Raw genomic sequence first — 26,891 nt, forward strand, 5'->3', positions numbered from 1 at the left:
AGTAAAGAAATTCCAAAAATAATACATTGTTTGCCGTGTGACCACACTGCCGCCCAGTGACCATGGATTGGTATGTCTCTGTAGGCCTTTTATAACCTTTAATGGATCATAAGTTTTTAAACTAGACTATAGGACTATACTTTATTATATGGATCTCAGTTAAAACCATATGCTTTCCTTAATATTATATGTAATGTGTCACACCTGACATCCCAGTGCTCCCACTACAATCCTCCCTCTTTTAAAACAGTTTGCTCAATCTGTGAGTCTAAGAATAAGTAGACCTATACAGAACATAATGAGGTGTAAATAAACAGTATTTACTCAATAGAATATTAAGAAAAGGTTAATATTAACATTAACACGAATAATACATTTTACAAAGCATAAAATGTAGACTAATAAACTATAACAGTGGGCTTTGGCTCTGCAGCCTGGTAATTAAAAAATAAATATCCTCAGTTTATTGCCACATCATGGTGTTTTTTCAAAGCAGAGACAGAGATCCCTGAATTGAGAGTTTTCTACTCCTGATTATATGACTGGTTTATTTGGTTTATCTATTTCCATCAATTGAAGGTGGCGCCCTGATTTTCAAGAAGTGCAAATTTAAATTTGAAGTGTAGCAACTGCTACACATGAAATAAATTGGATAGATTAAGATCCACAGTTCTACTACATGAGAAACGCCCTCTCAAAAACTACCTGTACCTTCTCAAAACTATCTGTATCTTCTCTAGACTCCCTGAAATGTCTTACGACTACCACAACCTTCCTAAAAACTACCCGAATATTTTCAAAACTACTCAAACCGTTCCAAAAATCAGCACGAGCCTTCTCAAAACTACCTGGACTTGCCCAAAAGGCCTAAGACTGCCTAAGCCTTCATGACGTGAGGTGAGCAGACAGACAGGTGGACAGGTTACCTGAGGTCGAGGACCAGACTAGCCACTACCCCTGGCTGGGTGGATTTTCCCTCTGGGACATCGTAGAGAAACAGTTTACAGTCAGATACCACAGCAAACGCTCGCTGCCAGCCCTTCTTCACACCGCTGGGCTTTGGAATCTGAGAGAGAGAAAGCAACATGTGAGTCTGGTACTGTGGAACCACGGTGGAACCACGGTGGAACCACTTCACCAGTGCTCTTACCCTAACGTAGCCCTTGTACGCAGTGCCGATGCCTCTCTGGACATCGATGCCCTGAGGCCTCTTGGCCTGCTCTGCTGGGATAGGACAGACCAAGGGAGCATGGTCTTTACAGGACACATGGCAGATGAAGGAACACACTGCAGAAAGACATGAAGAGTTTGACTGAGAGAAACTTCCTTTTTAGACATGACAGAATCAGAACAAAGTATTTAAGAAGACCAAGTTGGTTGCTGTTGCTGTCAAAGCATGACTATTCACTCTGGAACATTAAACAATGTCTCCAATATCAGTTAAAAGTTGAGTTATTAATTGTGTCATATTGTGAACCATTTCTTCTGCTCTAAGCGACAACCAGTTCTATCTACATGCTGAAATTAGACTAGTAGAATTAGATGTAGCTGTGGCAGTGATTTTTGCACCTTGCTGCTTCCCAGTCAAAATACAGAACACTGATGTTGCTGGCTGACCGTTCACTATATGAAAGTGTAGTACAAGTATGTTAGTGTGTGTTTATGTTGTGTACCTTCGCAGGCGTATCCCTGTCTAATGAGTCCAACCATCAGAGAGGTGCAGTGTGTGCACTGAGTCGGGCTGGAGAAAGTCTTGATGCTCAGCTGGTGAGCTTTGGGCTGAAAACACAAACACACATGATAAATATTACATGAGTTTTATTAAGAAATCCAGGAAAAGATATTTTTGAAAAAAGCTGTTTGACAGGTAAAGATTCAGAGTGTTACTACATTATATCCTCTAACATAATGTGACTTCTTGTTAACTCCACTTATTAGTCTAGAATACTGGAGTGATAGGGCCACTGTATTGTTTCAGTGTAGTTATTAATCCTTCCCTCCACAGATAACACAACACCTTAGGAAACAGTAGAATACCTTTGGTGTAGTCAGTGCTGAGCTCTGGTAGGTGGGGGAGGGGCTCGCTGGGACTGATGCTGCTTTAAATGCCTGTGAACACAAACAGGTAAAGACTCAGTCAGATGAACAAACTGATATGTACAACGCTTAAATTTTTGTGCACAGACAATCTATGTGTTAGACTGACCTCGTGTTCGGAGGGGGTGGAGGGTGAGGGGGGGTTGGTCTCTGATTTCTGTGGGGTGGAGTCTATGTCTGTGGTCTGCAGGTAAAAAAAACAAACATTTGAAGTAGCACTAATATCATATCTAAATAGTGTTGACACACCTTACCATGAGAAGACATGTATGACATGTATGTAGATGTCAGAAATTCATGATATCTGTAGGTCTGGAGTGAAGCGAGGAGAACATCGTGAACAGTTCCTCTCCTGGCTCATAATTAGAGTCTCAACATGACGTGAACACAGCATTGGCTACTGTTAGAGCTACCTCTGCTTGGCACTAATGTAGAAGTCATGTAGTACTACTGTAGTATTTCTACCAGTATGTGTTGAGACAGCTGGAGGACAGAAGAGTAAGTAACTGAAAGGTTTAATATCACAGACTCGATGCTAACGAGGCTACAACGGCAGGGCAATGTATGTTAGCGGAGTCATATTTTACGGGCGGAGTCTAGTCATGTGGGTGGGGCCTTTGTGTGTGGTTGATGCATGAGTGCAAGTGCAAAGTTTCTTTCAGTGAAAAAGACCACAGAATACTGTTGAAGGGTCTGGGAGCAGCATTCTTTGAAAGTGCTGTTTTTTTCACATCCTCAGAAATTAACACTGTGTCTGCAGTTCAGCAGATGACCAGTGGGGGCAGTATCAGAAAGCACGGTCAGCTGCAGTTGTTGAAAACCACAACAACGGAGGAAAGTTCCGAAGAGAAATTCCGAGCTTGTTCGCTGAGAACTCATCTATGATTTCACCGCTACTGCCGCTACTGTTTTCTGCTTGTTTTCTGTCATCAACAATACTGTAACCTGCTCGAGTCTCGTCGTGGTTTGTGTTCACAACGAAGATATTCAGTTATCAGTCAGGGATGATCAGGTCCTAGTCTGTCCCCTAGTACGTACTTTTTAATCTGCCTGATAAATACAAAGTACACAAGTACGTGAACAAGGATGTCGCGTCAAAGAGCAGGTGTATCACTGACCTCTGTGGGGCTTATGTTAACAGTATTTCATCATAAGTTGTAGCGCCCAAAATTTTTACATGAATATAATGTAAGAACTATGAACTTTAGTCAGTGACGGATGCTTCTGAGCCATCTGCTGATTGGCTGATGTGAACAACATGCTGTGACAGATGTTCCTGTGTGCCAATCAAATCAGTCATGGCTGAACAATGCTGAGGTCACTGAGGTTAAAGGTCACTGCTCTATGTAACCTCACATTGGAATCTAGCTATGACTAACTATTAGCAACGTGCTAAAAGCTACAACTGTGGTTAGACATGACAGCTAGCTGCAGTCTGCCGCCGAGCATTGTGGGTAACCATGTGGTGAATATACTTCCTCCCAGAGAACGAGCAGCGAGGAGGTGGAGCAAAGTGATACCTCAATTTCAAAGAGAGGGATAAACAACAACTAAAGACTCAACAATACACCTGAGACACCACAGTGACATCATCATCATGAAACTCACTGTGCGGTCTGTTTTGGGTTCATGACTGTTCGAGGTTGAACACTGAACAGTTACAATTTGTCTCATTATATTATTTATATTATTTATACACACACACACACACACACACACACACACACACACACACACACACACACACACACACACACACACACACACACACAATACATATATTTATTTTATAATATCACTCAAAGGCTTTTTGTTTGTCTATCTAAATCGACAGTCTAAAGACAGATCGAGTTGTATGTTGTAAAAACAGTGACAAGTGGAATTAGTCTCTGGTTCAGGTCCTCACAACATGAAAACATGATCCTTGTGATGAGCAGTCACAGGTAGACGTGGCATCATCTTAAAGCAGTGTTCCCTTAGCTTTTTTGGCTTATGACACATTTAAACAAAGTCATGTACTACTAGCAAAGGCCTAGTTTCAGGTTGTGTGTTATTTAGACATGAATTTAAACAGTTTAAAAGTCCAAACTGATTTTCCTTAATACTTTGTTTCAGTTCTAGGATCTTGAGAGGTATGAGGAGGTAAAAATATCTACAAGAAAACAGAACAAATTTGAAAGAAAAGAATTAACATAATATGGTGCAACAAAAACTCTGGCCTCTCAGACCTCTTTGGGAGGTCCAGACCCTCAGGCTCATAAACATTGTATTAAGAATCAGAAGCAAAAAAGGCTTGAAACCACAAAGATACTGTTCGTGTTTAATGAGCTGACGCACCACCACCTGAGCAGGGAGAAAGCCAGACAAACGGGCAGGCAGGCAGGCCAGCAAGCAGGCTGGCAGACAGACAGACAGACAGACAGACGGACAGACAGGTGACTCACTCTGAAGGTGAGGTCTGGAGCCAAAGGTGAGGTGTTGAAATATTCAAAGATAGAGTCTTGGAAATCTGGAAGCTTCAGGCCTGCAGACAGACAGACAGACAGACAGACAGACAGGGGTAAAATACATAACTTGTGTTTTCTATATTTTCCTCTCCTCATCTGATGTCCCTCAAGGCTCAATATTAGGATCCTTGTTCTTAATTTTCTTAAATAGTCTATTAATTGTTTTTCAAATGATATCTAATGTATGCATTTAAGGTATCTTTTACTGTAACAGGAATATGAATTTCCTCAGTCCTGCTTTGAATAAGAATAAATCTTGTATAGGATCAGTCTGTGGTTTCTGTATATTTTTATTGTTAGTCCGTCTCTCAACACTTTCTGACTACCCTCCTCTGTCTTTGGCTCTCATCTCGAAGCCCATTGGTTCCTACTAAAGACGTAAATCTTTTAAAAACACCTCACAAATATGTAGTTTCATTTTAAAAAAAGTATCTGAGGCTGGGAGGGGCTTGTATTAGGTGGGAGGTGTTTACAGGTAGTCTCACCTTTGTCAGAGCGGGAGCGACTCTCCTCCATCTCCTTCTTCATATTCTCCATCTGCTCCCCAATCTCCCTGCTCCTCTCCTCTGACTCCTTCAGCTTACTGCAGACAGGTGAGACAGGTGAGGAGAGAAGGAAAGGTGCGACAGAGACAGACAGTTAAGGAGAGAGACAGGTGTTGACAGGTGAGACAGACAGAGACAGGTTAGGAGAAACTGGCAGGTAAGGGGAGACCGTCTCTGTGTGATCTCTGACCTCTCCAGGTTGATGTTGGCAGCTTTGACTTTGCGCAGCTCCTCCTGAACCAGTTGTTTGGCTCTGATCTCAGCATCCAAGGCCGACTGAAGCTCCAGACGGGCTGACATGTCCAACTTCTGACTTCGACGCACTTTCCACAGGGGGTCCTATGAGGGGGGGGCAGACAGACAGAGACAGAGTTACCTGTGGAGAACATCATCGAATCCTGGTTAACCACCGCAGTGTCAGAGCCCCATCCACATCAGGCTGCAGTTTACCATGGCAACAACACTGATCATTAACTGTCCACTCACAGACAGTAACAGGTGGAGCAGCCAGCCAATCAGAGCCATGTGACCAAACACAGAGTCATGTGACAATGGTATCTGATCCTGTGAGACTTCCTGATTAATGATGCCACTGATGTCGCTGCTGGGGGACATGACATCATCATATGGTATTCCTCCTCCCCTAACCAGTGGGTCTGATCCTGGAAAACCTCCTGCAGGGCGAACCTGGAAACCCCTTAAACTCTCTAAGGCACCCCTGAAACTCCCTAAATGAGGACTGGTTCACCCTAGAAGCTCAAGATATCTTCAAATCCCCTTTTAAGACAACACAAGGAAACCTGAAACACTCTCACGGACCTCTGGAACTCTTTTGGGGGCCCTGGAACACCCTTCCAGACATTTGAATACTGTTAAGAACCAGCTCAAAACCCCTGCTTCAAGGAATGCCGTGACACCTACATGATCCCTGGATCACTCCAAGGACATCTGGACCTACCTTAAGGACCCCTCAAATTCCTTTCCCAAACCTATGTCGCCATCAAACACTATTGCAGTCTGTCAAGGCACTTGGAATGCCCTCACTCTCGTGGACCACTTAAAAGTCCTGTTTCAATATAAAACCTTCCTTCTGCCTCAAGAAACACAAGAACAAGCTCCAGAGTACTGGAGGTCCTAAAGTGCCCCTGGATAATTCTGGAGGATTTCTGGGACTACCTTAAAAACCCCTCAAAATCCATTTTTTTAAAAGATCCCATGATGGACCTAAGAGACTACTGCAATGCTTAGAAGACATCTGGAATGCCTTCAAGGACAACTAGACTCCCATCCAAGGTCCCTGGACTCAAAACAATGTGTCTGCCTCAAGAACCACAAGAACTCATCGGTGGACCACTAGGACCCCTAAAATGACTCCTCAAGGACTTTGGGACTACCTAAAGGACCCATCAATCCTCTTTTTAAGACACCATGATTGCCGTTTGGAGGATCCCCTCCAACTGGCTATCCTTGCAGACTACTACAATATTTCGAGGACTCCTGAAATCCTCTTTAGGAAACTGGAACTTACTTAGGAACTGAAAGTATATCCTCCAAGACTCCCTTAAGGAACCCTTAGCCCCCCAAAAAATCCCTGCAATATGGACTACTAGAACCTGTAAAAGACCTCTGGATTAATTAAGGAAGTCTAAACTAAATCAAGAACTTTGTAAATTAATTATAAGATGCCATGATTGCCTTCAAGGTCTATTGGTTTCCTTCATGCATTCTGAGGACCCTGAACCTCCTTTGTTTCATACCTTTTATCCTCCTAAACGACCCTGACATTCTTCAAGGAATCCCTGAAATGACTGTAGGACGCTTAAAATCCTGTGTTACAATGGTTACTGGATCCCGTCAACATGGAACCTTCTCAAGTACCACTGAACAACTCCCCGCCCCCCACCATAACTCGTAGAGTGTCAGGAGGACCCTGGAATCACTGAAGATTTATTATGTGTGGCAGACATGCGAGCCAGTAGCCATGCAAGCTTCTTCAAGGACCCAAACTGCACCCATAATGAATTAAAGTGAATCCTGATTGGCTGGAAGCGGTAACCGACAAACTCACCCTCCTGTCTCCACCAATAGGAGGCCAGGGCTTCCTAGGAGGCATGGCCACTCCAGACTCAGGCTGAAGTGACAGGTTGAAAAGAATAATCAACACACAGGTAACACTAACAGTAACACAGACACAAGTACGGACAGCACAGACAGATACTACAGACAGCCCAACACACATCTACACAGAGGTACTTCTGACAGTCAAGACACAAATATAGATCTGAATACAGACAAAAATACAGACAGAAGAGACAGAACTACAAACAGCAGTACAGACAGAACAGACTGAAATACAGAAGTACAAATAGAATGATGAACAATACAGACACAACTACAGACAGAAGTACAGACGGAGGTACAGACAGAACAGACAGAAATACAGACAGATTTATGAACAGTACACACAGAACTGCACTTAGGTACAAAATCATTCCACCACAATGGATTTTAAACAAAGCCATCAATTCGAGGGATTTCAAGGGGGCATGTTCCCTTGTCATTTCATTTCTAATTAAACAGATAAAGGTCCTGAACTGGTTCCATGCTGGTCCTGTTTGTGTTTGTGTGTGCTTTAGTGTGTGTGTTACCAGAGGTCTGGTTCCCAGGCTGGTGCTACGCAGTGTTTCCAGCTCCTCCGTCATCTTGGTGGCCAGAGCCTGGAGGTAACCTCGAGCATCCTTCTCATCGCTCACCCTGAACACAACAAACAAAAATGTTGAGTAGAGGGTTCCCCCTGTTATTCAACCACAGAATCCTTGATTCGGACAGTCCAACTCACCACTGAATGATCTCCGCAATCTGAGCCTCCCAGTGAGCCACACTCTCCTTCTTAGACGACAAATCCTGAAGATCATCCTCCAGCTGACGATTCTGAGCCGTCAGTTTGTCGACAAATGAACACAACTGACAGGAGAGAAAAAAACTGTTCATACTTTAACCTGTACAGGGACTGTAACAGTATTACATACAGTAGCCATGTAGTAGCAGTACAACAGTAGAATTAGTTAAACTACAGTAGAGAAAGCAGTGCTGCTCTGTCACCTTATCGGTCTCCCCCGTCAGTTTACGGTTTTCTTCGGTCAGAAGGTTTTTCTCTCGTTCATATTTCTCCTTCAGAGCTGCAACGGCTTCATCCATCTCGTTTTGTCTGCAGGAGGAGACACAGAAACCTAGTTCAAAACTCACCTGTCCCCCTTGTTATCCTGGTTCAGGACTCGCCTGTCCCTTTTGTTTATCTGGTCCAGGACTCACCTATCCCTCTTGGCCTTGTCCAGCTTGTCTCGGAGCTGCAGCAACTCCTTGTTGGCAGCAAGCTGTGCCCCTTCAGACTCGTGCAGGTCTTTGCGGAGGTTTTTGATCTCTAAGGAGTGGGCCGAGTCTCTTCTTAGCAGCTCCTCCTCATAGAACAGGACCTTCTTGTCAAGCTCTGCCTTCAGACGGGACAGCTCCTTCTGAGACTCCGCCCACCCTGCGGCTGATCCACGACCCTGCTGAGACTGAGACTGAGACCACAACCAGAACAATGATGAGCCCCTTAAGTATCCAGTGTGTGGGTTTGTTAGTCTATCTTTGTGAGGAGCATTCCTTGTTTTGGTCTGCGTTTTACTTATGACAAAATGATGAATAGTCTAATTGAGAAAATAATCAGCAGATTAATCTACACTGAAAATAAGCATCAGTTACAGCCATAATTGATACTACTACTCTTATCTGTCTGATACTTAAACTATTCTCTTATTAGTTCCGATTTTTTTAAAAACTGAACAGTATTACAAATTATTTATATTTTTTTAAAGTATATTCCTGAAACAGAAGAGAATACATAAACTCAGTAATATCTCCCTGGAAACAAAAGTAAAACCTAAATAAAAAGTCTAAACCTTAAAAAAATCTCGTACTAAATAAGGACCGAGGTCACTAGTCAGGAATGTTAATATGTGTTAATGTGTACATGTGGCCTTGCTGCACTTACACATGTGTATGGTTGAAGGATGTAGTGTCTGGGGGAAGCAGGGGTTGGAGTAAGGAGAATGCATTATGTTAGTGTCCTCAGAAGTGTAAAAGAACAACTGTGTTTCTGTGTAACCTCTGACCTTTAGGCTCTCCAGCTCCGTCTCGAGCTGTTTGGAGTAAACCTCGCTGTGCTCCCTCAGCTTCCTCTCCTTTGACGCCTCTGCTTTCGCATCGTCCAGCTGAGCCTCCAGCTGACAGACACATACAGAAAGGCAGGTAAAAACAGAAAACAGGTAAAACAGCTGCCGCTGTGATGACTTCCCAGAGTTGTACAATCCTGCTTGTGAGTGTTACAAAACACTGCGCTGTGTTTTTAACACAAATATGCCTCTCCAGCCTGACCCCCCCCCCCCTTGTTTGTTGGACACTTTATTAACTTGTGCTCACGGCTTAGCAGTCTGTTTCCACACTAATATACAGTTAGGTGCATAAGTATTTGGACAGTGACAAAATTTACGAAATCTGTAGTCTGCCTCTTTACACCACCATGATGGATTTGAAACAAAACAAAAAAAAAAAAAAAAAAATCAAGATGTGATTGAATTGCAGATTGTCAGCTTTAATTCAAGAGTATTGACAAAAATATCACATTAACCATTTAGGGATTAAAGCCATTTTTATATATAGTCCCTCATTTTCAGAATCTCAAAAGTATTTGGACAAACCAAACTAATTATAAATATCAGGATTATTTTTAATACTTGGATGAAATTCCATTGCAGTCAATGACTGCCCTAAGTCTGGAATCCATGGACATCACCAAATGCTGAGTTGCCAGGCCTTTACTGCAGCTGCCTTCAGTTGCTGCTTGTTTGTGGGTCTTTCTGCCCTGAAGTTTGTCTTCAGTTAGGGAAAAACATGCTCAGTTGGGTTGAGGTCAGGTGACTGACTTGGCCATTGAAGAATATTACATTTCTTTGCCTTGAGAAGCTCTTGTGTTTCTTCCGCAGAATGTTTTGGGTCATTATACATCTGTACTGTGAAGCACAGTCCTATCAGTTTTTCAACATTTGGCTGAATCTGAGCAGATAGTATAGAACTATACACTTCAGAATTCATCCTGCTACTTCTATCAGCAGTCGCTTCATCAATAAACACCAGTGACCCACTTCCATTTGCAAAGAATCTTGTTCCAGAACTGGGCGCGCTTTTTAAGCTGTTCTGGCAAAGTCTAATCTGACTTTTCTGTTCTTGAGTGTTATCAGTGGTTTGCACCTTGTGGTAAAACCTCTGTATTTACATTCATGAAGGTACCTCTTGATTGTAGACTTGTCAATGATACACCTACCTCCTCCAGAGTGTTATTGACCTGACTAGATGTTGTGGAGGTCTTTGTCTTCACCAAGGAAATAATTCTGTGATCATCCAATTTAGTTGTCTTCCGTGGTCTTCCAGGTCTTTTGGTGTTGCTGAGCTCACCAGCCCATCCCTTCTTTTTAAGAATGTACCAAATTGTTGATTTGGCCTCTCCTCAAGTTTCAGCCGTCTGTCTGATAGGTTTGCTTTGTTTTTAAGCCGAATGTTGGCCTCTTTCATTTACATCATCACCCCTTTGGACCGCATATTAAGAGATCCCACAAACAGCCACCAAAAGAAAATTCAACACTTGGTATCAGCTCCAGACCTTTTATCTGCTAAATTTGTCATGAAAGAACGAGGGAACAAGCAACACCTGGACATGAATCTGATCAATTGTTAATTGTCCAAGTACTTTTGAGCCTCTGAAGATGAAGGACTATGTATAAAAATGGTTGTAATTCCAAAACAGTTAATGTGATATTTTTGTGAAACCCTTCATTCACATTTTGGTTTGTTTGTTTTATATCCATCATGGTGGTGTACAGAGGCAAAACTATGAAAACTGTGTCACTGTCCAAGTACTTATGCAATTAACTGTAAATATATCTGTCAGCCATATGAGCCTGGAGGGCTCTGACAGACTCAGCTTGTGTCCAGTATGAGGACCTGAACTGTTGGCCGTCACATATCTGAGGGTGTCTGTCGTCCTCCGGTGGTGAACAGGGAGAACTGCAAAACATAAATACTGGTTCCAACAAGACAGTAATCCTGCTCTGTATCTAGTGCTATTACAGAACAAACTAAAACTCTATTTAAACTGTCTGAGCCAGCTCCCTCTGCTGATTAAGACTATGAGATAGGGTTGAAAGCACTGAAAAAAGATAATTAGCGGATCTTGAGTTATGAGGACTCTCATCAAATTCCTTAAATTATTTAAAACTTTTGGTAACAATTTATTTTACTCTCTTTTCCAATGTTTCATGTTGGGCTGATTTTTGTTAAGTTTAGCAAATTAATCTCAACTCAAGACCCATTTACAGCTTTTTTCAGAGGTTTCAAACACATGTCACAGTCTTTACCAACAAAGGACGTATACCCAGTAAAAATCCTTTTGTATCAACTGAAATTTTTATGAAATGTCTTGAGCAAACTCCCTCTGTTCATGAAGGCCATGAGATGTGGTTGAAAGCTCCAAAAATAGCAAGTAAATGGATCTGGAGCTCAGATTAATTTTGTCAAACTCCTGCAGTTTTATAAACATTTGGGGAGGCTTTATTTTGTTCTTACTCCCTGCACTAAGACCTCAAACATAAGCAGATTTCCGTAAGGCCCGACTCAAGGACCCCTTACTAGCTTTTTTTGCGGGCTTTCAGCCTCATGTTATGGTTTTCATCAGTTAATGTAAGTCAGCACAGAAACTAATATCTCTTATTTATCAAACTGGTTTAATGAGCAAACTCCATCAACTGAAGAGGTGAGATGTGGTTGAAAGCCCTGAAAACCGCTAGTAGGTGGAGTTTGAGTTAAGATTATTGTTTAAACTGTATGAAATCTACATAATATGAATTCTAATAAAGGAGGTGGATATTTGTCTGTCCTGAAACTAAGAAAATAAAGGATTATTGTTTTTATTTTTGTTAGCACAACTACATCAGTGCCACTTCTGTTACTGCATGTCTGATACTACTGGTTTAACAAGTACTGCTACTAGTACTAAGACTACTAGTACTACTAACTGTGCTACTACTAGTACTAACTGTGCTCGGACTGTCAAAAATGTCAGAATGTCCCTTAAATGTCTGCGTGTACTTCAGTTAAAGTCTGTATGGAAACAGACAAACCTCCATCGGCAGATAAACTTTAACACCAGTATTTAATCACTGTGTATTAAAGATGATCTAATTTTCCTTCCGGTGTCAGTGTTGATCAGCCCCCTCACCTCCTTGCGGTTTTTCTCGGTCTTGCGGATCTCTTGTCTCATGGTGTCCATCTTCTGCAGGAGGGTGTCCATCTCCTCCTCTTTGTCCCGGAGCTGACGGGACAGACGCTGTTTGGAGGACCGGAGCTCGGCCATCCTCTCTGACAGCTCAGAGAACTCCTGCAGGGCCAGCTTCCTCTGAGAGTGAGCCTCCTTCAGCTCCTTCGTCTGACTCCTCAGACGCTCCAGAGAGTCAGACAGCTGCTGCTCAGAGACGAGAGGAGAAAAAGAGGCCATTATCTATATCTACCTTTTTATCCATCAGTACATTTGACTGTTTTTAGTGCACTCTTTACTCAACTTATTGCTGTTTGCACTTTACTGTCTTTCTGCATTTTCCCCTCCCAACAGGAATCAGTACTCAACTGAAATACAGTCAAAAAGCGTCTCTCTCAACTTTCTCTATTCATTCTTCCTGTCAAGGTCTCCCTAACCCTAACGCCACCCTGGCGGGACCGACAGCATGCACAGTAAAACCTGTTAAATGGTCCAACACACAGCAGAAGAACAGTTGTCTGTTCTCCGACCAGACAAAGGCAGCTCATGTCACTCCACCTGTCTTTGGTCTCCAATGGGTCCCCGCTGCGGCTCACATTAATTTTCAGACCTGTGCTGTTTAGAATAGCTGATTGGCCTCTGGCTGGTTTTCCCTATTGATACTACACAGCAGTTGTACTTGGACCGCAACAACTGCGGAGACCCTTTAGAGGAAGTGGTCTGGCTCATTTGTAGTGGGAACGTGATCCGACCTCCAGCTGACCTACAAATTGGACTCTATAGCTATGAGCTAAACAGACTTCCGTGGCTAGGAGCACTTTGCATGCTGGGATGGAGATGTGTAAAATTGAGACATTTCTTCTTTTTGATCTACTAGGTCTTGGATTGGGCCTCATTTGTATGTGTCCAGTCTGAGGGTTTTCACCTGTTTGTCCAGGTGTGTTAGTGTGCACTGGTAGTTACCTTGTGGACGTCGTCCTTCTCCTGTCTCAGGGTCTTTACTTGCTTCTCGAGGGTCTTCAGTTTTGAGGCGGAGCTCTCATAGTCCTGTCTGAGTGAGACCGCCTCCTCCAGCTGGTGCTCCAGCCTATCAGAGTCTACAACAGCAAAGGGGCGTGGCTTAAAGCCTGAATGCTGACAGCTAATGGTTCAACTGGTCCTGATACTGGTATTAAAACTACTAGCAGTACTACAAATGTATTGCTTCTACTACATTTACCACACCAGTTATCATAACACAGAGTGTAAACACATTTTAAGAGAAGTGTGATATGATTACAATGGTTACTGCTGTATTACTGCAACTATTGGCAGTGACAGATGACCTCTAACCTGCCAGCTTCTTCTTGAGCCGGTCGATCTCCTCGTTCAGCTTCTTGATCTCTTTGTCTCGAGTCAGAGTTCCTCCTCGAGCCGGAGCCTGCAGGGCCTGAGTCGACTCTACAGGTACGTACAGAGGTCAGAGGTTAGGAGTACTACATCACTACGGCACTGGAATGTGACTGCCGGATTCATATATAGCATGTAAAACACCCTATGTCTCACCCTGCAGTTTGCGGTTGAGCTCCTGTTTCTCCTGCTCCAGTCGGCGGATCCTCCGCTCAAACGCCTCCACCTCCTGACCGCCTCCCTCTCCCACCTCCTCCTCCTGCCGTAGGCCGAGCCCCGTCCGGCTGACGAAGCTGCAGTCGGAGAAGCAGCTGTTGGTGGTGTAGGTGAAGCCGACGAAGGGGAGGTGCTGACCAGTGAAACCAGTATGAGACACTGGAGGGCCAATGTCCTGCAGGAAAAACACAATGTCAGACTGGAGGACAATCTTTACACTCATAATTATATTTATGTATATGGAAGGTTGTTGGGTTATTAAAATCTGATGAGCTGTTGTAAGACAGGTCTCGAAAGACTAGACAAAGACCTGAAAGACCAGAGGCAGTGTCTAAAAACAGCAGACAGGACCAGAAACAGGGCAGGGCAAAGATTGCGGACTGTTGTCTGTCTTCATATGAAACACATTAGGTGTAATTTTAGCTTTTAATAAAAAAAACCACAGGGGGAAACTACTCTAACTGGTATATAATGTGAACACTGGTACAATTTGACTCTAAATGGTTTACAATGCGGATTGTGTTTCTGTCTACTGGTACTGTCATCCTCACCGGGTTCTTGAGGACGTCGTCATCCACGTCAAAGTTGGACGTGTCAGTGGGCGAGGACACGTCGGGGATGTAGGGAGCTTCAGCACACCGGATGTTGTCCCAGTCAATCCCGCTGAAGAATGGGTGGCTCTTGAAGTCCGAGATCCCGTTCAGACCAAGCCGACGTTCTCTTGAGCAAAGCAAGCGCTGGATCAGATCTTTGGCGTCTTCTGAAACGTCGGTCACATGGGAGGGGAACTGGAAACGCTCCTGGAAACAAAAAGGAAAAATTAAACCATGAGGCTTTTAGCCGAAGTGGAGTAAAGAGGCCGGAGGAAGGACGAAGGAGAGACAGGCGGTGATAATGAGACAGAAATGGAGAGCAGGACACAGGCATCCATCCACTGAGGGACGAGTTCAGATTTAGAAGAGAGGAAGTAGGACGAGAGCCTGGAGACAAACAGATAACCTGGAAACGGCAGCAGAAGAAGAGCTAAAACCTGGGCCGACACACATCAGATTAAACACTGATTTGATTACATCCGTCATTGGCTGATGAGAGTTCAGTTATCTGGTTAACGGTTTGTCCACATGACAGCTACATTATCATTTAGAGATGTGTTGGTTCACATTTATCACACCTGAATGAATGAGAAGTAAAGTAAATTTGACCAAAAATGCCACAGCAGGAAATCTGACATTCAGGACACCTTTTAGTTGTAGAATTTTGTACTAAAAAACAAAAACACACACAAGTCCGAATTTTAAACATTCAAACTTGAAAACTGTTAGAGATTTTGAAATGAAATCTAATTAAATACACTGAGGAGACAGACAGAGGGACAGAACTTGGTGCTCTGGCGTTTCTGACCTCGTGGTTCATGATCTTGCCGTAGGTTTCCACCAGCGACTCGGCATAGAACGGTGTTTCTCCGTACAGCATCTCGTACATGCAGACTCCCAGAGACCACCAGTCACACTCCGGTCCATAGCGGCCCATCCCGTCCTCCATCGCCTGCAGGATCTCTGGGGAGATGTAGTCCGGAGTGCCCACGGCCACTGAGGACTGTACCTGCACCGAGACCACAACCAGCACACGTGGAGTCCTTCAATCTGTCAGTCGAGAACTCACTAAACTAGACTCAAACAACTGTAAACAGACCAATTAAAACACACTATACCCTGTTTACTGCAAACTGAACCCAGAAAACTTATGGACTAAACCCAGCTGACTTTACAACAAACTCAATTAACTTTAAAATGAAATCTGAACAGTAACATAAACCAAGAGAACTTCAAAACTAGTTAACTTCAAAATAAACTCAGTTCACACTACAATTAAGCTGTAAAACTAAACCTGGTTAATTAGACACCGAAACTTTAAAAAGTGTTTAGGCCTGTGTTTGTGTTACCGTGCCGTCCTCCATCATGCGGAGACAGGACCCGAAGTCGGCGAGGCGGATGTGACCGTTAACGTCCAGGAGGAGGTTGTCTGGTTTAATGTCTCTGTAAAAGACAAAAGAATATCAAAATCATAAGTAAACAGATTCCAAGCTGTCAATCTGTTGTGGACAGCAACGTGAGAAAGTACTCACACCTGTACTTCCTGTATAACTTCATGTTCACGTCACATTAAATCTTAGTTTGATTGGCGGTCGTGTTATAAACTTCGAGACTCTTTATTCACTCGTCCAGGTTTGGTTACAGACTGGGTGTGAGCAGAGCTTGATCACCCTGATAATCCCACTGAATGTCCTTTTGTGACGTGCTGTTCATGTTAGCGGTTTTCTGGTCTTTCCAGCGGACACAGAAGCTGTGGGGTTTGTACTGGGCAACTTCACTCTACTTTCAGGCTGAACACACTTACGCTGACACAAAACAACTGCCCTTACAGGGACACATGATGTTACGCTGAGCTGAATGTGAGAATGACCCGGGCTGGACTCTCAGTGAATCACCCTGAGTTAATTTGGGGGGTAAATTAGTTGATCTAAAGAAATTAATCACTTTTTGGACATGTAATCGAATAAAAGAGTAATCAATTAACTGATAAATAATCAGCAGATTAATTGATAATGAAACTATGATTAGACAGAGAAACATCTGGTCCACACTGGAAAGTGTGTCTTCATGGACATAGCTGGACAGCTCTGAATCTCTGACACAACTCCTACATTTATCACTGGATCACTATTTAATCATGAACAGTTCATATGAATGTGTCTCCGTCTGCTACAGAACTTTTATCTCTCTCATTTAAAGAGGAAGCAGATAACTTCATCACATATTAAAATCAGTGTTATCTCACTGCTGCAGGTCTTTTAAAATCCTCTCTACCTCCAGTCTGAGGACCTGGTACAGCCAGACTGCTTGTAATGTAAACAGGCTGAAGACACACACACACCACACCTCTCTCTACCAGGAGACACAGCTGTGACACCCCCCCCCCCCCCCAACAGGAAGGAAGGTGGAGGCTGAGCAGGCTGGACAGGATATAACTACATTTCCCAGAGGACGCTGCTGCCAGGAAGAGACCACTTCCTCTGACACACACACACACACACACACACACACACACACACACACACAGACACACACACACACACACACACACACACACACACACACACAAACACTTACTTAAGCCTTTCTCAGTACAGAGTGCACCAAGTTTAGACCCCCATACTTTGGCGTTCAAACTTGTTAAGTTTAACTCAGGATCCTGACTCCTGGTCCTGGTCCACGAGGACTGTTTAAAGTTGAAACAGCAACTTTCTTAGCCCCACACAGGTGATTACACTGCAAAACACCTCTACCTGACTGAACTGACACAAAATAATCTTTAAAAAATGGACAATGAGTGAAGTAAAGGTTGCACCTGATATCTGAACTGTAATAAAAATGAAACGTAACTTAATGTGGACGCTCTGCCTCTGTCCAGTTTGCGTGTGTTTATTTATGTTAACTGAGAAGTGGAGGTCTATCTCTACGTATAAGAACTCAAACTCCACAGAGGCAGTGCTGTTGTTAAACATGTTTAATATGTTTTCAGCCTCAGCTTCAGACAAAAAAACGCAGATTTCACCTCTGAGAACAGATTTCATCATCCAACAGAGTTCAATTTCAAACACTCTGGATGACAGAGCCAGTAGTAAATTACCAAAGGGCTGCAGAGATCAGACTGACGCTGACTGGCCAGTAATCTCTGGAGCCAGACTGCAAGTTGCCGAGGTGACTGCCAGTCTCACCCGACAGGTAGGTCCTCGCATCTCCAAAAACATCAGAGCATATTTCCAGACAGATGTTATTTGGATAAACCGACCTCATTTTGTAAATCTGAATGTCACTGTCTGTCCTGGAAACTACCCAAAACTTAGTGAAGTGACATACGAACAGTCCGAGGATGAAAACTGAAACCGCTCTGAGTCAGGATCAACATATCCGTCACCGCTGCTTGGTGTGCAGTGCATTCTGGGGCAACTAGCTGCCCCTGACAAAACAGGTGTTTGATCTGGACTTTAAAGAAGAACGGGACTTGGGTTGACGTTTCACAAGAACAACAACACAAGAAAAACGCAGACTGAGAAACCAGAGGCCAAGCCCGGCTGAGGTTTCCACGGGAACCAGAGGCCACGTCCGTCTTACGTTATCACATTGCGTCACATTCAGCCGAACATCAGGATTGAGTGGATGGCCATTATAGCCAGTATAACCAGTACCTGTGGATGTAGTGCTGCTGGTGGATTGAGTGGACGGCCAGCACCATCTCAGCGACGTAGAACTTGGCCATGTCCTCTGGAAGACGATCCTCAAACTTACTGAGCAGAGTCAGCAGGTCTCCACCCACGTAATAATCCATCACCAGGTACTGCAGTACAATTACAACACAGGTACATATACTATTACTGCCATCATCACCAGGTACTGTGGTACAATACATCAAAATACATGATTAAGAACATGGTAATTAATTATCAGATACTGGGTCCAGTAACAGTAACTGTACCAGCAGCAGCAGCAGCACGACTAACAGCAATAGCAATAATAGTAGTATTAGTGGTACTAACCAGGTAGTTGTCGTCCTGGAAGGCATAGTGCAGAGTTGTGATCCACTGACTGTCTCCTTTCACCAGGACGTCACGCTCCTCACGGAAACATGCCGTCTGTACAGAGGACATGTTTACATGTTAAATACAACACGGTAACACCAGTCACAGTCTACATGTTAAATACGATGATGATGATGATGATGATGAAGCTCACCTCGGCCCTCTTTAACATCTCCCACTTGTTGAGGATCTTCATGGCGTAAACTCTCTCTGTGTGCTTCATCTTCACCACGGCAACCTAAGGGGGGGCGCATTGACATTGAGAAAGAGAAAGGCAAGACGTTGAGTCAGTCAGTAAGTGTTTGGTTTGTCCAGTTTACCTGCTGGAGTGTCTAAAGGCTACTGCAACGCGTTAGGTAAAAAAGTGTCGCCTGACATCTGTACTTCAGAAACAGACTTAATCACCTGTCAAACAGCTGAGAATAACCGCTGTTACAGGTGACAGTGCAATTGGTCGATCAGGAACTGAGATCATCAATCTTTAAAAAACTTGGGAATCACCATTCCTACTACACAACTGATCTCAGACCAGGTGTACCAGGTGTTTACGGGATTATTCCAGTTGGCGAAATCGTGCTCCGGAGCTGTACACCACAGACTTCAATGGAAAACTTTTGTCAAATTGAAGTAACTGCAGTAACTGTTTTTTCACTGAGACATGATTTGTCCAGATTCATTGTCCATTTCCACTTCTCCTGTTAAAACACATTATAAGACTTTCTAACAGGTATTTGAGCATTCAGGTATCTGGTTGGCCAATAGAAACCACCTCCTGAGCTTGTCGGAGTTACCTGACCAAAGTCAGACTCTGGCGCTTCTCTGTTATGTCTCAATGTGGATGTTTTGATACGAAATACCTGTCTGATCCACCCAAGTCATGTTCAGGACTCCACCCACAGAGCTCAGTACCACACTTCACCTGTTCTTGGACAGCCTGAACCTGAACCTGAACCTGAACCCACATATACTCTGAGCTGATCTGGACTTAAAGCAGATCTGTCTGGTCCTGGAGCTGTGTTTCCTCTCTGTGTGTTTATGGTTTGTGTTTATGAGGACCGGGCTGAGTCCCACACTGAGGACTGTTGTCCTCAGAAGTACAGTAGCACAAACCCTGGTGTGTGTTTATATCCTGAGGCAGCAAGCAGGTGTGGCTCTGACACACCTTTCCTCTGGTATGTGGACAATGTACACACACACACACACACACACACACAGTTGGTGAGTGTTGTATTAAACACTGCTGGTGAGGAGAAAAGCATCACTGACTTTGTAAACCTAACAAACGTCAGTCTGGTCTGGTCCGGTCCGGTCCTCACCTCTTTGATGGGTTTGTGTTTGTTTGTTTGTGTGTGTGGCTGGTTGGTTGATTGGTTGGCTAGCTAGCTGTGTCCTTTATTGTCCTTTCAGAAACTGGTGGACTACAACAACAACAAACATGGCAGTCACAGAAAGAGATCAGACAGCAGACTGCTCCACAACAAGTCAAGTCAAGTCAGTTTTATTCATATAGCGCCAAACCATAACAGACGGTATCTCAGGGCCCCTTTCATATAGAGCAGGTCTAGACCGGACTATTCATAGTTGTATTTACAGAGACCCAACATTCCCCCATGAGCAAGCACTTGGTGATAATGGTAAGGAAAACTTCCCATTGGGGGGGGGGGGGGTATAGCACAATGCAGGTTCCTCATAAAGCTATTAGAATTAGAAGTAAAATAAGAATTAGAAGTAGAAGAAGTAGAAGTAGAAGAGGTGGAAGAAGACTAATATAATAATAGTTGTAGGTAGGCAGTGGGTTTTGAGCAGGATCATGGAGGCAGTAGGAGGCTTGGAGTCACAGATCCAGACTCCACGACCAACAATCCAAATCCACTACGACAAACTGCAGGTGACCCCTGGTCTTGGTATTAACGCTCCCTGTGCGGGGCCCGTTCTTCATATGGGGATAAGTGAGTTATCCAGATAAAATGTTGATGATTTGAGTCTGGGTTTCTTGGTTCTTCAAAGCTGGTTTAACAAGACTAGGTCAAAACCTTGTATATGGCTGGACCTTATCTGTTTGCTTCTCTCCAACTCTCTGTGCTCACATATACAGTAATTTAATACAGCTGAATTCTTAATAAAGCTGTTCTCATTTACGTCTTTTTTCTGTTTCGGTTGTCAGACGACGGAACGAGTATGAAGTAGTGACTGAAACGTGGCCCATTGAGACGACATGCTAACCAACAGTCACTTTCAAGCCATTTCCAAGCTGTTGTTGTGCTCTGCTAAAATCCTGATTTAATAACCAGAACGTCGTCTGACAGAATCACCAGACACACAAGTTAAAAACAGCAGCTGTGCTGTGATTTCAGCTATATTTACCTGTAAAATGATCATTCAGAAAAAGCTAGAAGCTCGTTCACGTCTGTGTCAGCTGCCGTGCACTCATTTGAATGAGACACAGAGAGGCGTGCCTGTGGAGGGAAAGCCTGACCTCGCGCTCACAGGCCAATACTGGCGACTCTCTTCTACGGAAAGTAGCTTAGGTTTGTCTGTAGAGTCGCTGGATTTGTCGCTAGGTGCTTTTTTTTTAAAAACTGTCGCTAAAGGGGTTTGAAAAGTTGGGAAACCTAGGGACAAAGACGCCAAGTTGGCAACACTGCCCGTAAACAACCCCCTTGTGACACAATAGGATTGTTTGTGCCCAGTCACTTTGGAAGAGCAACAGCCAATGGGGAAACTCGGCCGACCAACCAACGGTGTAAATTCATCACTCAGTAAGTCAGTCAGTCTGCGACATTCGCATTAGTAGGGCTGGCCCTGCTGTTGCGGTACAGGTAGAAATCATCTGGAGCTGTTGTTATACTCCTTAAACCCAAACCTGTCAAGCTGGAGGTTTATTGTTTATGTAATTCAGATTTTAGATGAGAACATGCAGGTTAATGAGAAATCATTATGATCTGTTGGTGTAAATGTCACATTTTAATGACTTATACTTACACATGATAAAATATAAAACAATAAAAGTCTGAACACTGAAAAAGAACCAGTGCAGATATTCAGATACTGAGAGCATAAACACAAAAACTCAGCAAAAACTTTCTATTTAAAGGCCAAAGGAGCCAGAACATTTGAAAATTAAAAATTATTTAATGATGAACTATAGAACTCACTTTTCTGACAATATTTTCTACAGTTAAAGCTTTTTCTTTCTAGAGATTTTATGCAGGTTTCATTTTCACAGCAGGTTTCTTATTATCAGTGAAAATTCACTATACGTCAACTGATTAAAGTGTCAAACAGTGGCAACACTGTAGAGCTCAGTAGAGACCAAATGACAGCAGGACCAAGCAAGAACATGACATGAGACTGATATCCATGAATCTGTTGCCCCAGTGCATGCTGGGAGGGGTCCCAACACACGTACCTCATGTACCTGCAGTCACATGCACGCACTCAGCCAATCAAACGATTGCTGATCATGGTTTCAACTCTACTCATTTTGCATTTATTTAAAAAAAAAATAGCACATTGTTATTCAAGATAACTTCATCCAGGTTCAATAGATCAGTCTTCAGTCTGTGTTCAAAGAGCCAAGCTATCTGCATAAGAACTAACAGGATTATGTGAGCCTGATAACAGCACGATAGTCTGGATTAGTTAAACCACAGCTGAAGACAGGGGGCTTAGTTTCTGTTTACTTTCAGTGTTTCTCATTAAAATTTATGGTGTGTGTTCTTGAGTGCTAACAAACATGTTGAATGTATTTCCTTCCTCATTAAACATCTGTAAAGTTGATTTGTCAAGTATTATAACTTTACTAGCTAACAGTGGTCATTTTCTCTGCTTACATCATAACACTGCTGCGTATCTCTGTAGACCTTCATCTGTAGATCAGCGGGATAATGTGAAAACCCTGGTACAAGTGAGCATCATGTCATCAACATGCGACAAACCAGACAGAGACCCAGTCATAAATAAATAGTTTCAAAGAGCTAATGGAGGTCCGAACCTCCACATGAAACCTTCAAGCTAGGAATTAGGTTTAGGTTTGAAGGCATGGGGGATATTTCCATCCCTACCACTGACCCACATCTTCCACTCTGTGCCTCTCCACTGCCTCTGTTGAACCCTTGCTAAAATAAAATAAGATAAACTAAGATTAAAAAAAGATAAGATCAACTAAGCTAAGCTAACAGTTTTAAAAGCCCTGGACCTTATAGACGGTCACAGCTGTTTATGGGAACCAGAGGACAGATTTAGTGGATTTTCTCTGTAAAAAATAAATAACTTCTATTGTAATGAACTCTATAAAATGGGAGCAGGATCAGTAGATAGTGTAATAAAGTGAGTCATCTACTGAGTGTAGAAGAGTTTAGTGTGAAGTTCCTGTTTAAATCAGGGCTGAACACATACACTCCTCCACACAGTGACCTCATTAGGAAAACAAACCTCTCTCTCTCCTTATATAGACAGATGTGGACTCACTCACTGTGACCTGTTTCTAACACACACACACACACACACACACACACACACACACACACACACACACACACACACACACACACACACACACACACACACACACACACACACACACACACACGTTTGTCTTTCTATACTTGTGAGGACCATCCTTATACTGTATAAATGGGTCCTGATGTAATCTGTCAATTGTTCAAAAAAATATAACAGTGAAGGAGTCAGGACCCAAGGAGCGAGACACAGTAACTGTAGAGTTTTCTGTTCAGTCTTGTTTTTCAGCGACACTCACAATCATGAAACTCCTTATCACCAGAATAGAAACAAACAACCAGAACTTTCACAGGGCTTCTGCAGGCTCATCAAATTAAATTTAAGACTTTTTTTTAATAATCGCATTGAATAAAATGTAATACGAGTTTTACTGTGATGCTGGAAAAAAAACAGCAGGGATTTTAAGGCCTAGAATTATTTACAAAGTGAATGATTAATGTAAGGCTAGAATCTAGAATAAGGTACTGGAGATTTTCCAGGATGGAGAAATTATTTCAGACCTTCATGAATGAAATTTAGGACTTTAAAATATTCTAAGGCCTTTTTTGAGGAAACTGACATCAATACACAACAACAAAGCTGTGAACAACTGTTGATTCGGTTCACTCCACAAACCTATGATTACATTTACAATCTGTTTTATCCATCCTGTGTTTTTTATCCTGAGTCTGTTTTGTCTACTTGTTTGTTTAAATGTATTAATCTAGATTTAAATGACTAACCAGGGACAGCAGCTGCAGATTAGCATCAGCCAGACGTCCTGTATACATCACATCTGCTGCACTAGTTATCCCTATGTCTACAACGTTTGTCCGTATGCTCCTGTTACATAAACTAATAACCTTTATTTAACCAGATAATGTCGTAAAGTATTCAGACGCCTTCACTGTTTTCACATTTTGTTATGTTGCATCCTTATGCAAAAATCATTTAAATTTATTTTCCCTCATAATCTACACTCAATAGGCCACAATGACAAAGCAAAAACAGAATTTAAGAAATTTTTGCAAATGTATTGAAAAGAAAAAACTGAAATATCACATTGACATAAGTATTCAGACCCTTTACTCAGTACTTAGTTGAAGCACCTTTGGCAGCGACTACAGCCTCGAGTCTTGTTGGGTATGAGCGGTGCCTAGTTTCCTCCAAACATGAGGCTTAGAACTGAGGCCACAAGGTTCAACCTTGGGTTCACCAGAGCAGAGAATCTTGTTTCTCACACTCTGAGAGTCCTTTAGGTGTTTTTTTTGCAAACTCCAAGTGGCTTTCATGTGTCTTTCACTGAGGAGAGACAAAGTGTGAAAAAATTGAAGGGGTCTGAATACTTTCTGAATGCACTGTAACGCATCCCCTCACCTTAACCCTACCTTCAAACAGTCCTCTGAAGTATTGAGGACCGACCAACATGTCCCCACAATGCAGCCATAGCCTCACTATGATGGGTTCAAACTGAAATTGGTTCTCACAAAGATAACAATTCAAGCCCCCACACACACTCTCTATACTGTATGAGTCTCTGTACAGATGTAGATCAGATGTGGTCCAGATGATGTGGATCTGATGTGGATCTGGGCTACATTGTGCAGCTGCTGCTTACATCATCACATTGCTGGGATGTAGCTAGTGGCTAATGCTAACTAGTCTGCGTGGAGCCCTGACCTCAACCTGATCCCACTCAGGCCAGACCTCATCAGCTAGCATCAGGTTGGACCTCACTGATGCTCTGTTGTCACAACTAAAATGTCTTCGTCACAATATTCAGAGTTTCTTCTGCCACGTCCGCTCATCAGTCACAGCTGCTGACTCAGTGTTTATCTCCACATAGGGATGGTTCTGATAGCTGGCTCCATTTAGGATCCAGTTCCATGATGGTAAAATACCTAGAGTTATTAAGCTCTTGGGCCAATGAATCTTTCACTCATGTTCTGTTTAGTCTCTGCTGCCTCTCTGACACTACAGGCATCAATTAAAAAAAAAAAAAAAAAGGCTGATGATGTAAACAAACGTGTGATACATCAGCAACACTGTTGTTACTAACAAATATGGCCGACCGGCTGAATCTTCCCACAGTCGTTTTAACATTTATCTACTGTCCCAACATTTTAAAGTAATAAATTTCTGATAACTTGAAAAGGACAAGTACCTATTCTGAACTCAATTCAAATTCCATAAATGCTACTGAACTTCATCTCTACCTCCACATGTGGACTTTAACTGTAGCTATTATCAAACTAAAGGTAGAGTCATTTTAATGATTGACAGGAGCTAACAGACTGATGCTGACACAGAGACTGAATTCAAAATCTGTTGCCAGGTTTGATCCACACTTTAACTGAATTTCCAGAAAATCATTAAGATAAAATGTGAATTAACAGCTGGTGGATCTAATTCTCCAGTCACTACCATTAAACCGCCACAGAAGAAGCAGACACAGCGATATGAGGTCATTAAAAGAGTTGAAGTCAGAGCTCAGACGATGGAAAACCATGTGGAGAACATGATGGAAATCTGACATTTCTGCTGGTTTCATGTGTTAATGTGAGGAAGGTTCCAGTCTCCCCGTGGCTCCACACAGATCTGATGGTTTCCTCTCTTCATACTTCATGTACTTGAGCGTTTATTCACTCAGTCTGATTCACTTTGGCTTTATCCAAACAAATACTGTTACACCGAACACAAGAAGACTGTTGTTTCCACTCAGGGGTTTTATGTGCAAAGAGAGAATGTGATTAAAAACAGGAAGATGAAAACTCACTTTTTAGTTTCAGGCTTTCTGCAGGTTCAGTAAGTTAAAGACTTTAACACCATAGAGAATGACATTTAAGACATGTTCACAGTCATACTGGCATAAGAATATGGAAGATGAATAAAAACCAGTAAGTAAAATTATTCACCAAATGCATGATTTTATTAATTTTATATGACATTTCTGTCAGTACATCCCCGCTGTATATAGATTAATTATTAATTAATGACGTTATTAAGTATAAACAGGACTGGAACCTGAGGGAGCAGAAAACTGATGAATGAATGGTTGGATCAACCAATTAAAAGCCCATTAATTTAAGGTGCGCTGATTAATTTTAATTTTACATAACATCAGAGGTCTGGAACAGTAAAAAAACAAAACATTTTATAACTGGCCAGCCTAAAGCAGAGAAAATATTTAGACCTTCGTCGATGAAATTCAAGACGTTTTAATACCCTCTCAGGATTCTTCTTGACAGAGCTGAATTCAGAGTTTTTAAGAGCTGCAGAAACCCTGACCGTCAATGCTTAATTCTGATTTTATCTGCCATCAGTTTGTGATTCACTGAATATGACAGGAGCTGTAGCTCATATACTGGGTTATTTGTTATTTTGACCTAAATTTACAAGCAGGCAGTCAAACTGTTCTGAGCCAGTTATCTGTGTTAAAACATTTCATCTATGACCAAACAGGTTTTTACTTCATTTTGACCACATTTCTGCCTCTGGTCTCCTTGTATCCACTCCTTGTGCAGCTGCAACTTTTTCATTATTGACTCAACTGCTGATTATCCTATTAATTAATTTGTCTTAATCTATATAATAATGAAAAATGCCCGTTATAATTTCCCAAAGTCCTTGTTGACGTCTTCAAATGTCTT

At 42.6% G+C, this 26,891-nt stretch overlaps 1 protein-coding gene across 2 annotated transcripts in view; it reads right to left on the minus strand.

Moving 5' to 3' along the window:
• Positions 1–26,891, minus strand: part of cdc42bpb (CDC42 binding protein kinase beta (DMPK-like)) — a 48,724-nt gene that overhangs the window by 9,082 nt on the left and 12,751 nt on the right. The window contains exons 3-26 of one of the 2 annotated variants that reach the window (XM_040124512.1): positions 18,896–18,979; positions 18,700–18,795; positions 18,352–18,500; positions 16,045–16,138; positions 15,504–15,704; positions 14,654–14,902; positions 14,043–14,277; positions 13,830–13,937; positions 13,461–13,594; positions 12,462–12,704; positions 9,304–9,414; positions 8,462–8,712; positions 8,252–8,357; positions 7,989–8,113; positions 7,798–7,903; positions 7,218–7,280; positions 5,340–5,488; positions 5,090–5,187; positions 4,542–4,621; positions 2,207–2,281; positions 2,038–2,109; positions 1,674–1,779; positions 1,151–1,287; positions 927–1,066 (exon numbers count right to left, since the gene is read on the minus strand). In XM_040124512.1, the coding sequence (XP_039980446.1) occupies positions 927–1,066; positions 1,151–1,287; positions 1,674–1,779; positions 2,038–2,109; positions 2,207–2,281; positions 4,542–4,621; positions 5,090–5,187; positions 5,340–5,488; positions 7,218–7,280; positions 7,798–7,903; positions 7,989–8,113; positions 8,252–8,357; positions 8,462–8,712; positions 9,304–9,414; positions 12,462–12,704; positions 13,461–13,594; positions 13,830–13,937; positions 14,043–14,277; positions 14,654–14,902; positions 15,504–15,704; positions 16,045–16,138; positions 18,352–18,500; positions 18,700–18,795; positions 18,896–18,979 (3,212 nt within the window). The remainder of the gene's footprint in view (positions 1–926; positions 1,067–1,150; positions 1,288–1,673; positions 1,780–2,037; positions 2,110–2,206; positions 2,282–4,541; positions 4,622–5,089; positions 5,188–5,339; positions 5,489–7,217; positions 7,281–7,797; positions 7,904–7,988; positions 8,114–8,251; positions 8,358–8,461; positions 8,713–9,303; positions 9,415–12,461; positions 12,705–13,460; positions 13,595–13,829; positions 13,938–14,042; positions 14,278–14,653; positions 14,903–15,503; positions 15,705–16,044; positions 16,139–18,351; positions 18,501–18,699; positions 18,796–18,895; positions 18,980–26,891) is intronic. The other variant, XM_040124513.1, reaches the window with a different exon arrangement.

This window comes from Xiphias gladius, chromosome 4 (assembly GCF_016859285.1).
Source record: "Xiphias gladius isolate SHS-SW01 ecotype Sanya breed wild chromosome 4, ASM1685928v1, whole genome shotgun sequence".
Classification (NCBI taxonomy): domain Eukaryota; kingdom Metazoa; phylum Chordata; class Actinopteri; order Istiophoriformes; family Xiphiidae; genus Xiphias; species Xiphias gladius.